At 41.9% G+C, this 22,844-nt stretch overlaps 1 protein-coding gene across 1 annotated transcript in view; it reads right to left on the bottom strand.

The window, feature by feature from the left end:
• LOC141110494 (sialic acid-binding Ig-like lectin 12) overlaps positions 1-22,844 on the bottom strand; it is a 29,946-nt gene that overhangs the window by 6,917 nt on the left and 185 nt on the right. Inside the window, exons 2-4 of the mRNA XM_073601866.1 lie at positions 18,363-18,458; positions 17,218-17,583; positions 12,970-13,326 (exon numbers count right to left, since the gene is read on the bottom strand). Of these exons, the coding sequence (XP_073457967.1) occupies positions 12,970-13,326; positions 17,218-17,583; positions 18,363-18,429 (790 nt within the window). The 5' untranslated portion in view covers positions 18,430-18,458. The remainder of the gene's footprint in view (positions 1-12,969; positions 13,327-17,217; positions 17,584-18,362; positions 18,459-22,844) is intronic.

Genomic DNA, 22,844 nt, shown 5'->3' with positions numbered 1-22,844 from the left:
TCACCTCACAAGATACAGCATCAGGGCGCTCTCACAGACAGAAAATGCCACAGCAAGACTCTCCATTTGAGTCAGATACAGAACAAATCCTCTCACAAACTTCTCCACAAGCCTCCTCAGTATCCCCAGTAATATTATTACAATTTGAAAAGATGCTTCATAAGGCTTTAAAACAAACCTCAGACCAAATAACAAAAAGCCTAACCAAAGAAATAAGAGAGCTGGGAAACCGCACCGCAGCCTTATGCCACGTACACACGGTCGGACTTTCTATCCTACTTGGTCCGGCACACTTTCCGACGGACTTTGTCCGCCAGGTGCGCCGGACTTTAAAACGGACGGACTTGCCCACACACACCCGGACTTTCCGGCGGGCTAAGTCCGCCCGTCTTTCCGACGGACTTTCGCCGGAGTTCCGGCGGACTTTCAGAATGAACGGACTTGCCCACACACGGACAAGTCCGTTCATTTTGAACGTGACTCAGGTGCGACGGGACTAGAAAAGGATGTCAATCTTGCCGCTTTTATCGGCGAGATTGACACCTTGCGAGCCCCGTCGCGGGGCATACCAGGCCCTTAGGTCTGGTATGGATTATAAAGGGAACCCCCTACGCCGAAAAAACGGCGTGGGGTCCCCCCTAAAATCCATACCAGACCCCGATCCGAGCACGCAGCCTGGCCGGTCAGGAAAGGGGGTGGGGACGAGCGAGCGCCCCCCCCCCCTCCTGAACCGTACCAGGCCGCATGCCCTCAACATGGGGGGTGGGTGCTTTGGGGGAGGGGGGCGCCCTGCGGGGCCCCCCCACCCCAAAGCACCTTGTCCCCATGTTGATGAGGACAAGGGCCTCTTCCCGACAACCCTGGCCGTTGGTTGTCGGGGTCTGCGGGCGGGGGCTTATCGGAATCTGGGAGCCCCCTTTAATAAGGGGGCCCCCAGATCCCGGCCCCCCACCCTATGTGAATGAGTATGGGGTACATGGTACCCCTACCCATTCACCTAGGGAAAAAGTGTAAGTAATAAAACACACTACACAGGTTTTTAAAATATTTAATTAAACAGCTCGGGGGGGGGGGATCTTCCTTCGGCTTCGGGGGTCTTCTTCCGGCTTCGGGGGTCCCTCCGCTTCATCTTCTCCCGGCGTCCGGTTGGTTCTTCTCCGCTCTCTTCTCCCGGTGTTCCTGTTCTTCGGCCGGCTCCTCTGCTGTCTTCAAGTAGCTCTCTTGCCAGCAGAGGTCCGGACTTCTGGGCTTCTGGGCTTCTGGGCTTCTGGGCTTCTGGGCTTCTCTTCCCCAGATGTTGACACGACGCTCTCTCCTGCTGGACTGCTCTCCGAGGGCTGCGTTGTGACTTATATAGGCGGAGACCCCGCCCCCTTTTGATGTCACAGTCCCTGGGCATGCTGGGACTGTGACGTTTTAGGGGGCGTGGTCAACATCACCCAGTGACCACGCCCCCTAAAACGTCACAGTCCCAGCATGCCCAGGGACTGTGACATCAAAAGGGGGCGGGGTCTCCACCTATATAAGTCACAACGCAGCCCTCGGAGAGCAGTCCAGCAGGAGAGAGCGTCGTGTCAACATCTGGGGAAGAGAAGCCCAGAAGCCCAGAAGCCCAGAAGCCCAGAAGTCCGGACCTCTGCTGGCAAGAGAGCTACTTGAAGACAGCAGAGGAGCCGGCCGAAGAACAGGAACACCGGGAGAAGAGAGCGGAGAAGAACCAACCGGACGCCGGGAGAAGATGAAGCGGAGGGACCCCCGAAGCCGGAAGAAGACCCCCGAAGCCGGAGGAAGATCCCCCCCCCCGGAGCTGTTTAATAAAATATTTTAAAAACCTGTGTAGTGTGTTTTATTACTTACACTTTTTCCCTAGGTGAATGGGTAGGGGTACCATGTACCCCATAATCATTCACATAGGGTGGGGGGCCGGGATCTGGGGGCCCCCTTATTAAAGGGGGCTCCCAGATTCCGATAAGCCCCCGCCCGCAGACCCCGACAACCAACGGCCAGGGTTGTCGGGAAGAGGCCCTTGTCCTCATCAACATGGGGACAAGGTGCTTTGGGGTGGGGGGGCCCCGCAGGGCGCCCCCCTCCCCCAAAGCACCCACCCCCCATGTTGAGGGCATGCGGCCTGGTACGGTTCAGGGGGGGGGGCGCTCGCTCGTCCCCACCCCCTTTCCTGACCGGCCAGGCTGCGTGCTCGGATCGGGGTCTGGTATGGATTTTAGGGGGGACCCCACGCCGTTTTTTCGGCGTAGGGGGTTCCCTTTATAATCCATACCAGACCTAAGGGCCTGGCATGCACCGCGCTCACCGCAATAGGAAAATTTGTTTTTCCTATTGCAGAGAGCGCGAGATGCAATACCCTGCCCTCGCGTCGTATCTGGTCTGTCGGACCAGCCTACACACGAGCGGGCTTTCCGTCGGACCAGCACACACACGAGCGGACTTTCCGCCCGAAACTGAGTCCTACGGAAAGATTTAAAACTTGTTTCAAATCTAGGTCCGGCGGGCTTTTGGGAAGAAGTCCGCCGGAAAAGTCCGCCGCCGCCCACACACGGGCGGATTGTCCGGCACACTCTGGTCCGCCGGACCAAGTATGCCGGAAAGTCCGACCGTGTGTACGCGGCATAAGAAATAAAAATGGATGAAATTGAAATTACAACCCAAGAAAATATAACAGAATTGGAACAATTAAAAGAAGAGAATTTAATACTTCAAACTAAGCTCGAAGATTACGAAAATAGAGCCAGACGTTCAAACTTGCGCATAAGGGGAATACCTGAAACTGTGACAGACCTGCAATCTACTATTACTGCTCTATTACAAGAACTAAAGCCAGATATCCCTATTGAACGTTTAGAACTGGACAGAGTACACAGAGCCCTCACAGCCAAAAAGAAAGATGGACCCCCACGTGATATAATCACAAAATTTCATTATTACAGAACGAAAGAACAAATACTAATTGCTGCAAGAGAAAAAAAGGAACTTAATTTTCAAGGACACAATTATCAAATTTTTGCTGACCTATCCCAACTTACTATTACTAAAAGACGATCCATGAAACCCCAACTAATGGAACTGCAACGCCACAACATTATGTATCAATGGGGCTTCCCCTTTTCAGTCAGATTTAACTACCAAGGTACAATTTACAGAAGCAGATCAGCAGATGAACTACAACAAACCCTTTTAAAATTAAATCTGACAGAACCCACAAGCAGCAACACTCCCACGCGCAGAAGAATGGCATCATCTTCACCTTCAGGCATCACCCAGAAAATATCAGAACAAAATGGGAATCATCATTCTCACAAAAGAGGCCGTTATGCCACATCATCCATGGACCAAGAAGATTCAATGGACTGACATCCTAATTCCTGATATCTCTTCATTTTATACTAAGAGATGGTTCTCTATAAAAAACCTATATTTATAACTGAATGTAACTGCATTCTGATAGTCACACACTGTGTGGGATCATGTTACATTCCAGTAATATTTCTTATTACTTCTGATTCATATAGCCTTAGAATATATAAGTGAAATAAGGAAATTCTTGTTCAGTTATATATTATCAGGTAATAACAATAGATTTATTACTTTTTAGGACAAATATGTTCAATAATCCAGAAGTAATGGAAGCTTTTTCTTTCTTTTCTTAAAACAAATATATTATTACCTAACTAGTTCCTAGAATTATGTTTTTGTTTATTCTAATCTGAAGCAATACAACCTCAATTTTAGGAGTTAACATATCTAAACAGTTACATATGAATAAAATATGTAATTGTTTACTCTAAAAGGGTTAAAATCCCAAAATAATTCAAACTATCTTCATCAATACCAAAGTTATTAACAGTACCTTTCTAACTGAATTATTTAGCCTAGGGCAAGACTAACCATATACAACCACCCTGGAATAAATAATTTCAACAAAAACTATATTCTGCACTCCAATTAATGAAACATCATTTTGATGTCTTTTGACATAGCACTTCTCTCCTGTAAGCGGAAGATCCGTGTACCCCCATTAGCCCTCCTCATTCTCCCAACCATATTATGTGGGAGTGTGACGAAGGCACTTATTCCCCTGAGAGAGATATTTATTCTCTTTCACGGGTAAATTGTGATTACTTGCAAAAAATAATTTATACAATGTATCATCTAATCTCATATGTTTTTTGTTTACTCTTTACTCCAGAATTCACTGGTTTCTTTTCTATCTATTCATCTCTTCAGTCCACACGGGTTGATCTGCGCAGTCAGCTCTGCATAACAAAAAGTAAGTCAAAGCTATTTGATCTATTGCCATGGCACCACTGAATATACTTTCCCTGAATGTTCAGGGAATAAATGTCCCTCAAAAAAGGACCAAAGCCTTCCGTACTTTCCATAACAAGAAGGCTCACATAGTATGCCTCCAAGAAACACACTTCACCAAAGATTCTACTCCAAAATATATTTCTCCTTTTTATCAACAAATTTACACGGCTTCTGCCTGTACCAAGCAAAGGGGAACTCTAATTGCATTTCACCGATCCACACCATTCACCTTATCATCAGAAATTAAAGACCCAGAAGGTAGATACCTGATACTCATGGGTTATATAATGGATACAGCAATCACGGTGATTTCCTACTACGCTCCTAACAAACAACCTACACCATTCCTCTCACATATATTACAAGTGATTAATACACACAAAATAGGAACAGTGATAATGTGTGGGGATTCGAACCAGGTCCTCCTCCCATTTCTAGATAAATCACCTTTTACACCATCCAAAATAACCTCTAGATTACCTTTTTCTCAACTTCTTTCCAAATACAATCTGGTAGATTCGTGGAGAGAAAGTAACCCAATGAAAAAGAAATTCACTTATTTCTCGCACCCTCATCAAACCTTCACCAGAATAGATCATATTTTTCTAACAATAGGAATGATACCAGAAATTATTGCATCAGATATAATTCCGATTCCGTGGTCTGACCATAATGCAGTATACACTACTATAGCCTCAGCCATACCAAAAGCGCATGACCCAACGTGGTACTTACCGGACATAATGCTCAAACACCCACTACATCAGATGGCCATTGAACAAGCTTTAAAGGAATACATATCAATTAATAATACAACAGACATCTCCCCAATAACACTGTGGGAAACTCATAAGCCTGTCTTGCATGGTACAATACAAAGACAAATGGCACTATTTAAACGGGAACGCAAAAATCTAGCAAAAAAACTAGAACTCAATTTTAATGCAGCCTACATATCATTTCAAGATAATCCATCTCAGAGTACAAAATCTCATCTGGAAAAATCTAGATTGGAATACGATCTATTTCTCACTGAGTCAGTTGATAAATCCCTCAAACGCTCCAAACACAATTTCTACATGAATACAAACAAACCAGGTACATATTTGGCTCGGGCATTAAATTCAACTAACAAATCTTTCAAACCAATACGTTTGAAATTATCAAAAAATGTTTACACTTGTAATCCAGTTAAAATAGTCCATAAATTTCACTCACATCTCGCAACTTTATACAAGACAAACAATGAATTTAATCCTACAGAGGCTGAATCCTTCTTCTCAAAAATAACCTTACCTGAGTTATCTCAGAATCAAAAAAGCAGTTTGGATGAGCCTATAACTATAGATGAAGTTGCTAACGCCATAAAAGACCTAAAACTTAACAAAAGACCAGGCCCAGACGGCTACTCGGCTTTATACTATAAAACATTCTCAGAAATACTCTCTCCCATTCTCACTGAAACTTTTAACAAACTTCTAGATGGACATTCTTTTCGGCAAGAAACACTAATGGCAATTGTTTGTATGATCCCAAAACCCCTTTCTGATGATACTTCCTGTGTGATTTATAGGCCTATCTCTCTGTTAAACCTCGATATTAAATTATTAGCAAAAATAATAGCAAAACGCCTCAATAGCATTATAGGAAAATTAATACATAGAGATCAAGTAGGCTTCATGCCAAATAGACAGGCAGGCGATAATGTACGCAGGGCAGTGTTATTGGCACATATTGCTAAAAAACGGAAAATCCCTTTATGTTTTCTATCTCTCGATATTAAGAGGGCATTTGACACAGTATCCTGGCAATATATGCAATATTCATTACAAAAATGGGGTTTTGGACCCCACTTTTTAACATGGATCAAAGCATTATATAATAAACCCAAAGCCTATATAAAATATGCTGGATATAAATCTGAAGCCTTTAATATCGAAAGAGGTACCCGACAGGGTTGCCCATTATCTCCCTTATTATTTGCCCTTATACTCGAACCCATGGCCCAATACATCAGAACAAACCAAACTATAACTGGCATTGAAGTAGGAGGTATTACACACAAATTATGTATATTTGCAGACGATATATTACTTTTTCTATCATCACCACAGGTCTCTGGTCCTAACTTAATACCAGCTCTTGATGGATTTGCAGCCCTATCCGGCCTTATGATTAATCCTAAGAAATGCCTAGTGCTTAATATTTCACTCACAAACATGGAATTGATCCCGGCTAGGGCTGCACTCCCATTCACATGGGCAGAAAAATCAATCCCATATCTTGGAATTCATTTAACAGCATCTCATTCTGACTTATTCTCAACCAATTATCCTCCTGTATTAAGACAGATCACAAATCTAATAAAACAATGGTCGCAACTTCCTTTATCCTGGATAGGGAAGATTAATGCAATCAAAATGACTATTCTACCCAAATTGCTTTATCTATTCAGAGTCCTCCCTATTCCAATTCCTTCCTATTTTTTGAGAATAGTACAAAAAAGAGCAACTTCGTTTATATGGGGCTCTTCTAAACCACGTATACCTATACACACACTACATCTTCCCAAAAATAAAGGAGGCCTGGGATACCCTAATTTTACTAACTACTACAGAGCAGCACATTTGGCCAGTCTGTCCAAATACCATGCAAAACAGGAAATCCCATTATGGGTATTTATAGAGGCTTCAGAAAATGACCCTCTATTAATATCAAATTTATTATGGCTTGATCCTAAAGACCGCTTTAAAATTCATAATCCCATAACTAAACACTTCTTATCTCTCTGGGATAAACTAAAAACCAAATATCAGTTACAATCTCCACACAATACTCTCCTTTCTTTTATCAGAAATCCGGCCTTTTATCCGGCATGGATCTACCCAAATTCTTTTAAAGCTTGGACAACATCAGGCATTCAGACACTAAATGACTTCATAGCATCTAAATCATTCCTTTCATTCCCATCGCTTAGAGAAAAATATGATCTACCAAACTCTGAGATATTTAGATATCTCCAAATCAAAAATTTCTATACACCATTCCTAAAGGGGGATACACCATTATCCCAATTATCCATTTTTGAATCAATCTGTACAAAAGATCCATTTGCTAAAGGTACAATTTCATCACTTTATAATCAATTATATGGAGTAGCAAATCTTAATAGACCCTCTTACGTTCAGAGGTGGGAGGAGGACCTGGGACGAACTTTAGAAGACACGGACTGGTCTAACATATGGCTCACATCTAAGTCATCTTCACCCAACATCTTAGCACTGGAGACAAATTATAAAGTCCTAACTCGCTGGTACCTTGTACCCGCTAGAGTGGCAAAATATTCACCTAATACCTCAGCTCTTTGTTTTCGAGGATGCCCAGAAATAGGCACATATTTACACATATGGTGGACGTGCCCAGTAATCCAAACCTTCTGGAAGGAAGTCTTCGTGATTGCATCTAAAATATTTAAAAAAATAATACAACCAGATCCATATTTAACTTTACTTAATCTAAAACCGGAATGGTTAACACTCTCTCAATTCAAACTTATGATCCAACTAATAACGGCTGCAAAACAAACAGTGGCCAAGGCATGGAAATCTCCTACATTGGTACTAGCAGAAACAATTCACAGAATGAATAATACAATGTCCCATGCTAAGATGGTAGCCATCGATCAAAATCAAATTCCAAAATTTGAAAAACTTTGGCATCCTTGGATAAAACAACAGTTCCTGTCAAACTTCAATGACTCTGTCCTGTTGCCATGGTAACGGATTAAATGACTTACAGAGACACCCATTCTAAGGCTTCAAAGAGAACTAAAAAGAATAATAAACTGACGAGCGGGACAACCTTGTGGACCATACCTCTACCTTTCAACCCTTTTTCTTCTTTCTCTTTCCTTTTCTCCACCTTACGATTAAAGCTCATTATCAGAATTTATTTGACCTATATACACTCTACTTGTAAACAATATGTATAGTAGGTATAAATCATTTAAATACCTACAAAAGTAACTAAGGAAATGATATATATCTTTAATTTAGGTTTACGTAAACCCAATGTTTAATTATTGAAATTTCATGATATTTACCTATATAAACAATGAGCTTACTTTATAGATCCTTGTAAACTTACTTTATGTATCTTTATAACATTGTATACTCAATAAACTTCTTTTGACAAGGAAAATCTACCAGCGCTACATATAAAAAAGTTAAAATTTATGATTGAAAATTGTTGTGTGTAAATTATCTTATAATTCTATTTTTTCATGTGTGTCTATCTGTCAGTTTGTAATAAAAAACTGAAAATGGTACCTTATTTATTTTTCTGAATTCAATTGAATTTTATTTGACCATTTCTGGATGTCTTGGAATTACTTTTCACCATCTTTCAAGTGTTAGTTAACCTTTTAGGAAAATGTGAAAAAGTGAACACTGTACACCCCCCCCCCCCCCCCATCATATCCCTGTTGTATTTATCTCCTTGGGTGATGAACTGCCAGTGCCCATCAAGCTGGTGCAGCAGTTCAGTGATTTAAAATCTCCACTCTTTTCTTCTCATTGTAGGACTTATTGGACGGTTTAGAGTGTTGACCAATAAGAATTGCTCTGATCTGTCCTGCAAACACTGCAGAAAAAAGAGGGAGAAGAGAGGGGATTTCAAATCCCAGACCACTGCACCGGCTGTGTGCACACGAACAGCTGATCACCCATTGAGGTATGTATAGCAGGGACAGATTGGGGAATGCCCTTTACTGTTTCAACATGACTATGCCCTTGTGTACAAAGCCAGCTTCATAAATATATGGTTTGAGGGGATTGGTGTGCAGATACTCAAGTGTCCTGCCCAGAGCCCTGTCCTCAACCCTACTGAACACTTTCAAGATGAGTTTGAATGCAGAATGTGAGTAAGGTCTTCTCATGCAGCATCAATATCTTACTTCTTAAATGTTCTTTTGGCTTAATGGGAACACATTTCCATAGATACACTTCAAAATCTGGTTAAAAGCATTCCCGGAAGAGTGAATGGGGAAGGGAATTAAATCCACGTTAGGGTTTTGGAATGAAATGTTCAACAAGCTTTGATGGTCAGTACTTATTACATATTTGGATTGCCTCCTAAATCCAGTTACAAGGAGGAGTGGGAAGCATCGGCATCTAAATGCGATTAGATGCATTCCCCATGACAGCACAGGGAAGTCCCGTCAAGTCACCGTGCGTCAGAGGGGGGCGGGGTCACCGGGTGCCCCCCCCGTTATTTAAGAACCGTCAGAAGAGAAGAAGCGTCCCACAGCGGGAGCCTCCCTCCATGCCATCATGGATGCGGAGCGGCCCGAAAAGAAGATGAAGACAAGAAGATGAAGAGAAGAAGATGAAGAGATAAGCGTCACACAGCGGGAGCCTCCCTCCATGCCATCATGGATGCGGAGCGGCCCGGAGAAGAAGGGAAGAAGACGCCGATGCCGCGGTGGAAGATGCCGGACGAGAACACTGGAAGAAGAACCAGAAGAACCAGAAGAAGAAGAAGATGGAGGAAGAAACCGAAGGAAGAAAGAAGAAAGAAGAAGCATTTAAATAAAGGAATTGTCAAAAACTGTCTTTAACATTTTTGACACTTTTTTGTGAAATAGTAGGGGTACTTTTGTACCCCCTTACCATTTCACACAGGGGGGAGGGCCGGGATCTGGGGGTCCCCTTGTTAAAGGGGGCTTCCAGATTCCAATAAGCCCGCCGCCCGCAGACCCCCACAACCACCGGCCAAGGGTTGTGGGGATGAGACCCTTGTCCTCATCAACATGGGGCAAGGAGTTTTGGGGGGCTACCCCAAAGCACCATCCCAATGTTGAGGGCATGTGGCCTGGTACAGTTCAGGAGGGGGGGCGCTCTCTTGCCCCCCCTCTTTTCCTGCGGCCTGCCAAGTTGCGTGCTCGGATAAGGGTCTGGTATGGATTTTGAGGGGGACCCCACGCCTTTTTTTTTTTTTTTGGCCGGTGTTCCCCTTAATATCCATACCAGACCTGAAGGGCCTGGTATGAAATTTAGGGGAACCCCCACGTCATTTATTTTTTTTTTTAATTTTGGTTCGGGGTTCCCCTGTGGGGAATTCCCATGCCGTTTTTATCAATGAACTTTTATGTGTATTGTCGGACCGGCAATTCATTAATAGCCGCAAGTAGTTTTAAATGACTTTTTTTCCTTTGAAATGTCATTTTGCTATCAAACTGTTCTGAACACGGGAAACATGCGCCCCTTTACAGGCATACTATAGACACCCCCAGGTATGAAATTTAAAGGGATATTACACTTTTATTGCTTCACTTTAAGCATTATTAAAATCACTGCTCCCGAAAAAACGGCCATTTTTAAAACTTTTTTTGCATTGATACATGTCCCCTGGGGCAGGACCCAGGTCCCCAAACACTTTTTATGACAATAACTTGCATATAAGCCTTTAAAATTAGCACTTTTGATTATTCATGTTCGTGTCCCATAGACTTTAACGGTGTTCGCGTGTTCGAACAAATTTTTTGCCTGTTCACAAGTTCTGGTGCGAACCGAACAGGGGGGTGTTCGGCTCATCCCTAATCCTAAGGTTTCCAATCCTTTCATGGAACAGCTGCTGCCTAAATCTTAGTGGTTTTATTATACTGTCTCCCAACACATTTATGTTGCTTTTTCATTTTTTCCTCCCATAAACAAGTTTGCCCCCCCCTCTACTTTGCACCATAATTTACTTGTTTTTTGCATCCTAAATCCAGTTTCCTGCTGTTTGATTATTAGATTCCAGTTATATCCTAGACAGCTTAAATAAGCATTAGATATTGTACTTTAATACTTCCTGAGTCACTATCCAGTAAGGATGAGCTGAACACCCCCCCCCCCCCGGTTCGGTTTGAACCAGAACTTTCGAACAGGCAAAAAATTTGGACGAACACACGAACACCGTTAAAGTCTATGGGACACGAATATGAAGACTCAAAAGTGCTCATTTTAAAGGCTTATTTGCAAGTTATTGCCATAAAAAGTGTTTGGGGACCTGGGTTCTGCCCCAGGGGACATGTATCAATGCAAAAAGAAGTTTTAAAAATGAACAATTTTTCAGGAGCAGTGATTTTAATAATGCTTAAAATTAAACAATAAAAATGAAATATTCCTTTAAATATCGTGCCTGTGGTGTGTATATAGTATGCCTGTAAAGCGGCGCTGTTTTCCCGTGTTTAGAACAATATCACAGCAAAATTAAATTTCTAAAAGAAAAAAAGTCATTTAAAACTGATCATGGCTGTAATAAATTGTTGGGTCTCGGCAATAATGCTAAAACTCACTGAAAAAAAAAGCATGGGTCCCCCCCAGTCCATTACCAGGCCCTTTGGGTCTGGTATGAATATTAAGGGGAACCCCGAACCAAAATTTAAAAAAAATGCGTGGGGGGTCCCCCCAAAATCCATACCAGACCCTGCAGGTCTGGTGTGGATACTAAGGGGAACCCTGCACCAAATTTAAACAAAAATGGCGTAGGGGTCCCCCCAAAATCTATACCATCCTTATCAGAATCTGGAAGCCTACTTTAACAAGGGGACCCCCAGATCCTGCCCCCCATGTAAATTGGTAATGGGTACATTGTACCCCTGCCAATTCACGAAAAAAAGTGTCAAAAATAGTAAAAATGACAAGAGACACTTTGGGACAAGTCATTTATTTAAAAAAAAAAAAAAAAATGTCACGCTATGTAAATCCATCTCATGCCGCCTGACGAACTGAGAAAAGAAAAAAAAAGCGCAACAGCTCCGCCTCCATGGGAGGCTCCCGCCGATTGACGTTTCTTCTGGATGACAGCTGTTATATATGCCACGTGACATCAGAGGAAGGCAGAAACACCTGTTTACATCACCGAGTGGCCCCGTCCTCAGCTATATAACAGCTGTCATCGAGTAGAAGTGTCACTCGGTGGGAGCCTACCATGGAGGCGGAGCTGTTGCGGCTTTTCTTTTCTTTTTTTCGGTCCATCGGGCAGCGTGAGACGGATTTACATCGCGGGACATTTTTATTTTTTTATTTTTTAATAAAGGACGTGTCCCAAAGGGTCTCTTGTAATTTTTACTATTTTTGACACTTTTTTTGTGAAATGGTATGGGTACAATGTACCCGTTACCAATTCACATGGGGGGGTGGGATCTGGGGGTCCCCTTGTTAAAGAGGGCTTCCAGATTCCAATAAGCCCCCTGCCCACAGACCCCCACAACCACCGGGCAAGGGTTGTGGGGATGAGGCCCTTATCCCCATCAACATGGGGACAATGTGCTTTGGGGGTGACTCCAAAGCACCCCCCCCATGTTGAGGGCATGTGGCCTGGTATGGTTCAGGACGGGGGTCGCTCTTTCATCCCCCCCTCATTTCCTGTGGCCTGCCAGGTTGCGTGCTCGGATAAGGGTCTGGTATGGATTTTGGGGGGGGACCCCTACGGGACCCCTATGGCTTTTGAATAAACATCATACGTTCCGTTGAATCCTGGTGCATGGTGTCTGTTTGAGCCTTCAAAGCCTCTGTATTTACAGTATTTCAGTGCAGGAACACTTTAATGTGTTGACCTTTAAAATAATCAGTTGACTTTTTTAGACAGTAATCCTACCTGTGACCTGTATTGTTATCATTTTGGATACATAGCTGTGCTTCCGGCTGTTGACTTTACCATCTTCAAATGCAAAGTGATACTTTCCAGAATCTTGCTCTTCGGCATCAGTTATCATTAGCGTGCAATCTCCATTATCTGGATTTCCAATCAGTTGAAAATGTGGCTTTATGCCAACAATTGACTTGTTATTAGAGGCTGCAAATTCTTGGCATATCGTCTTCCAGTGACCTTTAGAGCTGGTAAAGGATTTCATGTGATCAGCAGTAAATGTACAAGGAATCGTGATACAAAGACCCTTCTGGACAGTGACAATCTGATCCACCTGAATAGAATAGCCATCTACTTCTTTAATGTCTGAGACAGAAAAGATCATTAGAAAAATGTTAAAACATATTCAGAAAACATTCAGAAAATATATGTAAAGGCAAAACTTTTTTTTTTTTTTTGAGAAAGGGTTAGACCATCTGTCAAGTTTTAATTGCTGTCTGTCTGTGTTCCCTGTTGCAATCAGAAAGGTAGCAGCCTAGGACTAGAACAAGGTCCATCTACACTATATTTTCATTATGTATCAGCTCCATTGAAGAAATACACACACCAGTCTACCCATCAGAACCAAGCCTCACTTCTATCAGTCCAACACTATCACACACATCAGAACCTTTTTTCGAAGAAGGGTTAGACCGTCAAGCTTTTATGGCCGTCTGTGTCCCAGTAAGTGAGATTTACCCTCTCTATTTGATTTGGTGACCATTGTCACCAGTGTGAAGATGGAACTCTCACCCTGCAAGATTTTCCAGCTTTTGGGGCCACAATCTCTCTCCTAGGGAATGGTCACTGGGGCTTGGGGAACTCTATAGTTAACCATTTACATATGCAGGTGAAAAATGCTTACAGGTGAATATGCTTTAAATTCCTTTTCTAATATTTAGTATGTGATACATAAGTTGTTACATGGGTGTGATCCAGGGCTAATGGTAACCCATGCATAACTCCTGATTTTTGTGCTTTGCGTAGTACAGTCCTTTCCTCTAACTTTGACCTGAGAATTAGATACCCCAGGGCTGGGCTGAGGGGTAGACAGAAAAGGCAGCTGCCTTGGGTGCTTCTGCAGTGGGGGAGGGGAGCAGAAAAGGGCCAAAACTGCAACCTATCCTTGGGAGTAGGGATGAGCCAAACACCCCCCTGGTTCGGATCGCAGAAGAACATGCTAACATGCAAAAAATTTGTTCGAACACGCGAACACCGTTAAAGTCTATGTGACACGAACATGAATAATCAAAAGTGCTAATTTTAAAGGCTTATATGCAAGTTATTGTCATAAAAAGTGTGTGGGGACCTGGGTCCTGCCCCAAGGGACATGTATCAATGGGGGGGTGAGGTCACCCAGTTATGTCACTGGGTGGCCCCACCCCCCTCTGACGCTACGGGGAAGCCATAGGGATGTCCCCATGTGTCAGAGGGGGGCGGGGTCAACCGGCGACATCACCGTGTGGCCCCGCCCTCAGTTATAAAAGAACTGTCACCTGAGAGGACGGTCATTATGGTGATTGCCTTCCATGGAGGCGGATCGGTGGCGACGTGCAGGTTTTTTTTTTTCTTTTTTGGTCCGTTGGCAGAGCAAGAGAAGAAGAAGAAGACTACAGTGGACATTTTTATTTTTTTATTTTTTAATAAAGGACTTGTTCCAAGCCGTTTCATGTCATTTTTACCATTTTTAACACTTTTTTTGTGAAATGGTAGGGGTACATTTGTACCCTGTTAGCATTTCACACAGGGGAGAGGCTGGGATCTGGGATCCCCTTGTTAAAGGGGGCTTCCAGATTCCGATAAGCCCCCCGCCCGCAGACCCCCACAACCACTGGGCAAGGGTTGCGGGGATGAGGCCTTGGCCCCATCAACATGAGGACACGGTGCTTTGGGGGGCTACCCCAAAGCACCCTCCCCATCTTGAGGGCATGTGGCCTGGTACGGTTCAGGAGAGGGGGTGCTCTCTTGTCCCCCCCTCTTTTCCTGTGGCCTGCCAGGTTGCGTGCTTGGATAAGGGTCTGGTATGGATTTTGACGGGAACCCCCACGCCATTTTTTTTTAAATTTTAGTGCGGGGTTCCCCTTAATATACATACCAGTCCTAAAGGGCCTGGTATGAAATTTGGGGGGACCCCCGCGCAATTTTTTTTTCTTAAATTTTGTTTCAGGGTTCCCCTTAATATTCATACCAGACCCAAAGGGTCGGGGTTCCCCTTAATATTCATACCAGACCCAAAGGGCCTGGTAATGGACTGTGGGGGAATCCTATGCCGTTTTTTTCAATGACTTATGTGTATTGCCAGGACCGACAATTCATTAATAGCCGCGAGTACTTTTAAATGACTTTTTTTCCTTTACAAATGTCATTTTGCTCTCAAACTGTTCTAAACATGGGAAACATTTGCCACTTTACAGGCATACTATAGACACCACCCAGGTATGAAATTTAAAGGAATATTTCACTTTTTTTGTTTCACTTTAAGCATTATTAAAATCACTTCTCCCGAAAAAACTGATTTTTTTAAAACTTTTTTTTGCATTGATACATGTCCCCTGGACCCACTTTTTATGACAATTACTTGCATATAAGCCTTTAAAATTAACACTTTTGATTTCTCCCATAGCCTTTTAAAGGGTGTTCCACGGCTTTCGAATTTGCCACGAACACCCCAAATTGTTCACTATTCGGCGAACAGGCGAATACCCGATGTTCGAGTCAAACTTACGTTCGACTCGAACATCGGGCTCATCCCTATTTGAGAGGTTGTTCACAGCTCATGGAGAGAGATGCACTAAAAAATGATATCTGTGAAAACGCTTCCAACCAGGGGTTTTTAACTGGGTTTTTAACTGGTGGGGTACCCATACCCCTTGAGGTATGGTGGACAAATGATGGGGATATATAACTGAATCATTTAAAGCAAATCAAGAGGATTGTATGGAGGCACAGATTTAGGGAAGGGTACAGAAAACCGTTTGTAGCATTGAAGGTCCCAATGAGCACAGTGGCCTCTATCATCCGTAAATAGAAGAAGCTTAGAACCACCAGGATTCTTCCTAGAGCGGGCCACCCAGCCAAACTGAGTGATCGGGGGAGAAGGGCCTTAGTCAGGGAGGTGACCAAGAACCCGCTGGTCACTCTGACAGAGCTCCAGCATTTCTCTGTGGAGAGTAGAGAACCTTCCCGAGGAACAACCATCTCTGCAGCACTCCACCAATCAGGCCTGTATAGTACAGTGACCAGACAGAAGCCATTCCTCAGTAAAAGGCACATGGCACCCCAACAAGAGTTTGTCAAAAGGCACCTGAAGAACTTTCAGACCATGAGAAACCAAACAAAGATTGAGCTATTTGGCCTGAATGGCAAGCGTCATGTCTGGAAGAAATCAGGTACCGCTCATTACCTGGCCAATACCATCCCTACAGTGAAGCATGGTGGTGGCAGCATAATGCTGTGGGAATGTTTTTCAGTGGCAGGAACTGGGAGAATAGTCCGGAACGAGGGACAGATGAATGCAGCAATGTACAGAGACATCCTTGATTAAAACCTGCTCCAGAGCGCTCAGGACCTCAGACTGGGGCGAAGGTTCATCCTAAGCACACAGCCAAGATAACAAAGGAGTGGCTATGGGACAACTCTGTGAATGTCCTTGAGTTGCCCGGCCAGTCCCGATTGAACATCTCTGCAGAGATCTGAAAATGGTTGTGCAAACCTGATGGAGCATGAGAGGTCTTGCAAAGAAAATGGGAGAAACTGCCCAAAAACAGGTGTGCCAAGCTTGTAGCGTCATACTCCAAAAGACTTGAGACTGATTGTAATCATTTTTTATTTTTAATACATTTACAAAGATTTCAAACAAACTTCTTTCATGTTGTCATTATGGGGTATTGTTTGTAGAATTTGGAGGGAAATAATGAATTGAATCCATTTTGGAATAAGGCTGTAACATAACAAAATGTGGAAAAAGTAAAGCGCTGTGAATACTTTCTATATGCACTGTAAGAAAATAATACTGTTTTTCTTTTTCAGTTTACAGGAAGTGAAAAGGAGATTAAAAGATTCCAGGCAAGTTCAAGAGGTATTTCATGTACTTGATGCAATTGTTCATAGCCTGAAAAAACCCTACAATGCAGCCAACACATTTAACGACTTGTAAGCTGCAATATACTGTATTATATTTTTCTTATTTTATTTAGTTACCTTTTAGGTTGCACTTACCTGTTACCTTTACAGTTACTGGCTTTTTTAAATAATTATAATTGTTTTTATTGTTTTGGCTCTTGTTTTGGCTCTCCTCAAATCTGAAGTTATAAGTCCCACTGTCCTCCTTGCTGGCATTGGTGATTTTCAGGGTGCAGTCACCGTTTTTAGGGTCTCCAATTGCATGAAAATTTTTCTTCTTCCCTTCTGACATACCAGTAGAAGCTAGTATGGTATGATATCCTTTCTTCCAAAATCCAGTTGCATTGAGGAATTTCTCTTTACCGTCAGCCCTGAATTTACAAGGCACAATGGCACACATAGTCTGTGGGATTTTCACATCTTGTTTAACTTCAATGGAGTAGTTAAGGGATATCACAGTCTCTGCAGAGAAAGAACATTTTGTAAGATTACATAAATGTATATTCTTCATGAAAGAGCTGGTTTGTTCAAATATTTATAATAGGTGGAGCTTGGTGGTCTGAGAATAAAATAATAAAATTCATAAAAAATTCAACAAGGATTGTGGGAGCCTCTCATAATTGGCACACTATATGAGAATACCATTTCACATGTGCATGGAAAGATGTCTAAACTTCCCTGAAGCACATCTTCTGAATTCTTTCACTTTCTTCTCCTTGGTGATGTGTCATTATGGGGGTGTAGGCTCACAAAACAATAGTGAGAACAAAACAAAAGTGAGAACACCCCTAAGTGAAAATGTCCACATTGGGCCCAATGTATCCATATTCATGAGGGATGCAAACAAAAACTATATTAAGATAAGTCTAATATGGACTTCATATTCCAAGTGCCTAAAATAATATTCTCCTTAAAAAAATTCAAAATTGTTCATAAAAGAGATGAAGGACACGTATAATAAATATATCACTGATCATAAAAACCACAGTGACATACATACCACATAAATACAATATATATATATATATATATATATATATATATATATATATATATATATATATATATATATATATACCATTATTTGACAATAGTAGAAATTAGAAAATAAATACTTATACTACTAAAGCAGGTATAAGTAGTAAAATACCAATTAATAATAGAAACAAGGAAACAAATGCTACCGGTAAAACTGATAGAAAATCTATGTTCTATAAAGATCTGATATTTTTCTCACAAACCCTTTGAAATGAGGAATAGAACTGTCACCAGCTGTAAACCAAGACATCCATCTTTTCTTGGCCACATCCTGAAAACGACTGTGCAATGAGCAGGACCTATGAACAATCACGAGTCATTAGATGCATGTACAGTGTTAGTCTTGTTACTAAAATCTCTTGTAAAATGTTACTTTCATATCAAAATATATTTTCAATCTTTTTAAAATCTGAAGCTGTTTTTTTTTAAGTGCCAGTAATGCGTCTACCGGTATTCAGGCAAAAACCAGGCCATCCAGGCCATATAGCAGCACAGGAGAGGCAGAGCCTGGATATGGGGACACGCGCACATACAGCAACCCACCACTAGAGGGCACTGTGAGAGACTAACATGCTACATATAAAATTATAAATGAAGGGATGGTGATTAATATCATATGTAACACTCTTGAATGTATGTTATGATCAGATATTGTGAATACTCATTATATATTTTTATTTGTTTAAAATGCCTGCTTAAAGTGGAGTTCCACCCCCCCCCCCCCCAAAAAAAAAAAAAAAAATTAGTAATGTTATTAAATAAAATTTAAAAAGAAAACTTTGGAGAAAATTTTTTTTACTTACCTCTAAATGCCTGTTGCTAGGGGGTCCATCGTAGCCTGCCTCCTTCGGTGCCTGGGCTCCTGACGTCACTTCCCACGGCGCAGGAAGGGAGATTGCCTCTCCACCCTCCCTCTTGTCAATCATCTGGGACACATGACTGGTCCCAGATGATTGCGGGGCCAGTGATGGCGCGCGTCGCGGCTCGCGCATGCGCAGTAGGTGCCCGGCTGTGAATCCACAGCCGGGCGCCCACATTTGAAATGCGAGCGCCGACGAGCGGAGGGGGGGGGCGAGCGGGGCTTCGATCCCCCGCATCGCTGGACCCAGGGACAGGTAAGTGTCCAATTAAAAGTCAGCAGCTGCAGTATTTGTAGCTGCTGAGTTTTAATTTTTTTTTAAATGGGAACCCCGCTTTAAGCTCCTGAGGAAGCGCAATAGTGTGAAACATGTAGAGCTCCATCAACTTACACCAAGCCCGCCTGGTTACCAGTATACGCATTACTGGCGCTTAATGTTCATGGAGTTGGCTAGGGCCTCTAAGTGTAGTATTTGGTGACATTAGTGCACTTTGGTCAGCAGGTTCATTGTGAGATATTTTATATACAATATCTGTCTATGTTTTAGGATTATTTGCAATAAAATTGATATTTTAAAAAAAACTGTTGTCTTCTGCTGCATATAGAGTCCATTGTTTTACTCAAATTGTACATACATTTTTAGGACGTGGAACTCTCCTACCAATATTGGCATCTGCAGCACAACCCTGTGAAACTGTCATTATTTATAATAATATATATATACAGTGCTTTTAAAAAGTATTTATACCCCTTGAAATTTTCCACATTTTGTCATGTTACAACCAAAAATGTAAAGGTATTTTATTGGGATTTTATGTGATAGACCAACACAAAGTGGCACATAATTGTGAAGTGGAAGGAAAATTATAAATAGTTTTCAACATTTTGTACAAATAAATATGTGAAAAGTGTGGGGTACATTTGTATTCAGCCCCCCCTGAGTCAAAACTTTGTAGAACCACCTTTTGCTGCAATTACAGCTACAAGTCTTTTTGGGGATGTCTCTAACAGCTTTGCACATCTAGAGAGGGACATTTTTGCCCATTCTTCTTTGCAAAATAGCTCAAGCTCTGTCAGATTGGATGGAGAGCGTCTGTGAACAGCAATTTTCAAGTCTTGCCACAGATTCTCAATTGGATTTAGCTCTGGACTTTGACTGGGCCATTCTAACATCTGACCAGAGCACCTTCTTCCACATGTTTGCTGTGTCCCCCACATGGCTTCTTGCAAACTGCGGGACTTCTTATGGCTTTATTTCAGCAATGTCTTTCTTCTTGTCACTCTTCCATGAAGGCCAGATTTGTGGAGAGCACGACTAATAGTTGTCCTGTGGACAGATTCTCCCACCTGAGCTGTGGATCTCTGCAGCTTCTCCAGAGTTACCATGGGCCTCTTGGCTGCTTCTCTGATGAATGTTCTCCTTGCCCGGCCGGTCAGTTTAGGTGGACGGCCATGTCTTGGTAGGTCTGCAGTTGTGCCATACTCTTTCTATTTTTGGATGATGGATTGAACAGAGCTCCATGAGATGTTCAAAGCTTGGGATATTTTTTTATAACCTAACCCTGCTTTTACTTCTCCACAATTTTATCCCTGACCTGTCTGGTGTGTTCCTTGGCCTTCATGATGCTGTTCGTTCACCAAGGTTCTCTAACAAACCTCTGAGGGCTTTACCGAACAGCTGTATTTATACTGAGATTAAATTACATACAGGTGGACTCTATTTACTAATTAGGTGACTTCTGAAGGCAATTGGTTCCATTAGATTTTAGTTAGGGATATCAGAGTAAAGGGGGCTGAATACAAATGCACGCCACACTTTTCATATATTTATTTGTAAAAAATGTTGAAAACCATTTATCATTTTCCTTCCACTTCACAATTATGTGCCACTTTGTGTTGGTCTATAACAGGGATATGCAATTAGCGGACCTCCAGCTGTTGCAGAACTACAAGTCCCATGAGGCATAGCAAGTCTCTAACAGCCACAAGCATTACACCCAGAGGCAGAGGCATGATGGGACTTGTAGTTTTGCAACAGCTGGAGGTCCGCTAATTGCATATCCCTGGTCTATAAGATCCCAATAAAATACTTTTACGTTTTTGGTTGTAACATGACAAAATGTGGAAAATTTCAAGAGGTATGAATACTTTTTGAAGGCACTGTATAGTATGCTCTTTATTCACATACAACCATGTGAAAACTTTATCTGTGCGGACTCACGTTTCACTGAAAGGTAACAGATGTGAGTGGCAGAAAACCAATCTTTTAACTCTGGGAACACCTCTTCAGAGATTCAATACTGTTTTAGGGAAATTTTATAAATGAGCCTGGAGGTACTAAAATCTTGTGTTGAAAAATGTTACCCTAATGTCTGAGTATCCCAAATCTTGCAAGAAGACAGTCGTGCACCATGCTGGAGCCTCCTCTCATCAGATTTGGAAAGTTCACCATTCCTAGGATTTCATCAATAGAACTGCAGTGTCACCCATGCCTAGTCACAGTGGCAGTACGGTACAGGTTTACATTTTTATGAACAGCTTTTCTTCTTTTTTTTATAAAGGAGGTAAAGCATCAATTTGGCATCAGGGAATACTATTGCATTTTAGTCCAAGGTCAGCTTTGTGATTAGGTAATAAGTGGCAGAGACATAAGTTTGGGAGCTTATGAAAAAAAATTCTCTTCCAAATTTTGCATCAGATAATTCCACCGGGACTTCAAGAAAATACTTTTTTTTGTGCAAAAACGAATGGTTCTGAGATGCAGTGTTGAGTCATCCTAAATAATCTAAGAAAACATTTGCTAAACTCTTATCTACCATTATAGCTCTCCAGTAATATTTACATCATAGTCCATTCCTAGAAATTAGTTATATTTTGCCATATGGCATGACTGTTCTCTGAATAAAAAGTATGTAATACTGGAGTATTCAGTTTTGGGCACCAGTTCTCAAAAAAGAATTTCGGGGAACTGGAGAAAGTGCAGAGAAGGGCAACCAAACTGATAAGAGGCATGGAGGAGCTCAGCTATGAGGAAAGATTAGAGGAACTGAATTTATTCACTTTTGAGAAGAGGAGATTAAGGGGAGATATGATCACCATGTATAAATATATAAGGGGTCCATATGGTGAACTTGGTGTTGAGTTATTCACGTTACGGTTAACACAGAGGACAAGGTGGCAATCTTTACGTCTAGAGGAAAAGAGTCCATCTCCAAATACGGAAAGGTTTCCTATAGGGAAAGGTTTCTTCACAGTAAGAGCTGTGAAAATGTGGAATAGACTCCCTTCTAGAGGTGGTTCTGGCCAGCTCAGTAGATTGTTTTAAGAAAGGCCTGGATTTTTTCCTAAATGTACATAATATAACTGGGTACTAACATTTATAGGTAAAGTTGATCCAGGGAAAATCCAATTGCCTCTCTGGGATCAGGAAGGAATTTTTTCCCCTGCTGTAGCAAATTGGATCATACTTTTCTGTTTTTTTTTTCACCTTCCTCTGGATCAACTGTGGGTATAGGATTGGGTATATGGGATTGTATGATATATATTTTTTTATGGTTGAACTAGATGGACTTGTGTCTTTTTTTCAACCTAACTATGTAACTATGGAGTCACATTACTATTGTCCAAACATAAATACTTCAAAAACATTATTGTTATCTAAATATAAGTTACTTGACTTGAATCACAGCAATATACATATCAGTTATATCTTATAATAGTAAAATCACTGCTCTACATGTATACATTTAAGCTATTTAATAAAAGAGATATGGCCATTCTTTTAAAATCTCAAGACATGTTTCAATATGTTCTATCTGACTGCTCT

The sequence above is a fragment of the Aquarana catesbeiana genome, linkage group LG10, assembly GCF_042186555.1.
Source record: "Aquarana catesbeiana isolate 2022-GZ linkage group LG10, ASM4218655v1, whole genome shotgun sequence".
In the NCBI taxonomy this organism is placed as follows: domain Eukaryota; kingdom Metazoa; phylum Chordata; class Amphibia; order Anura; family Ranidae; genus Aquarana; species Aquarana catesbeiana.
Note: the sequence above shows the minus strand (reverse complement) of the source record. Positions and strands in the feature narration are given on the sequence as shown.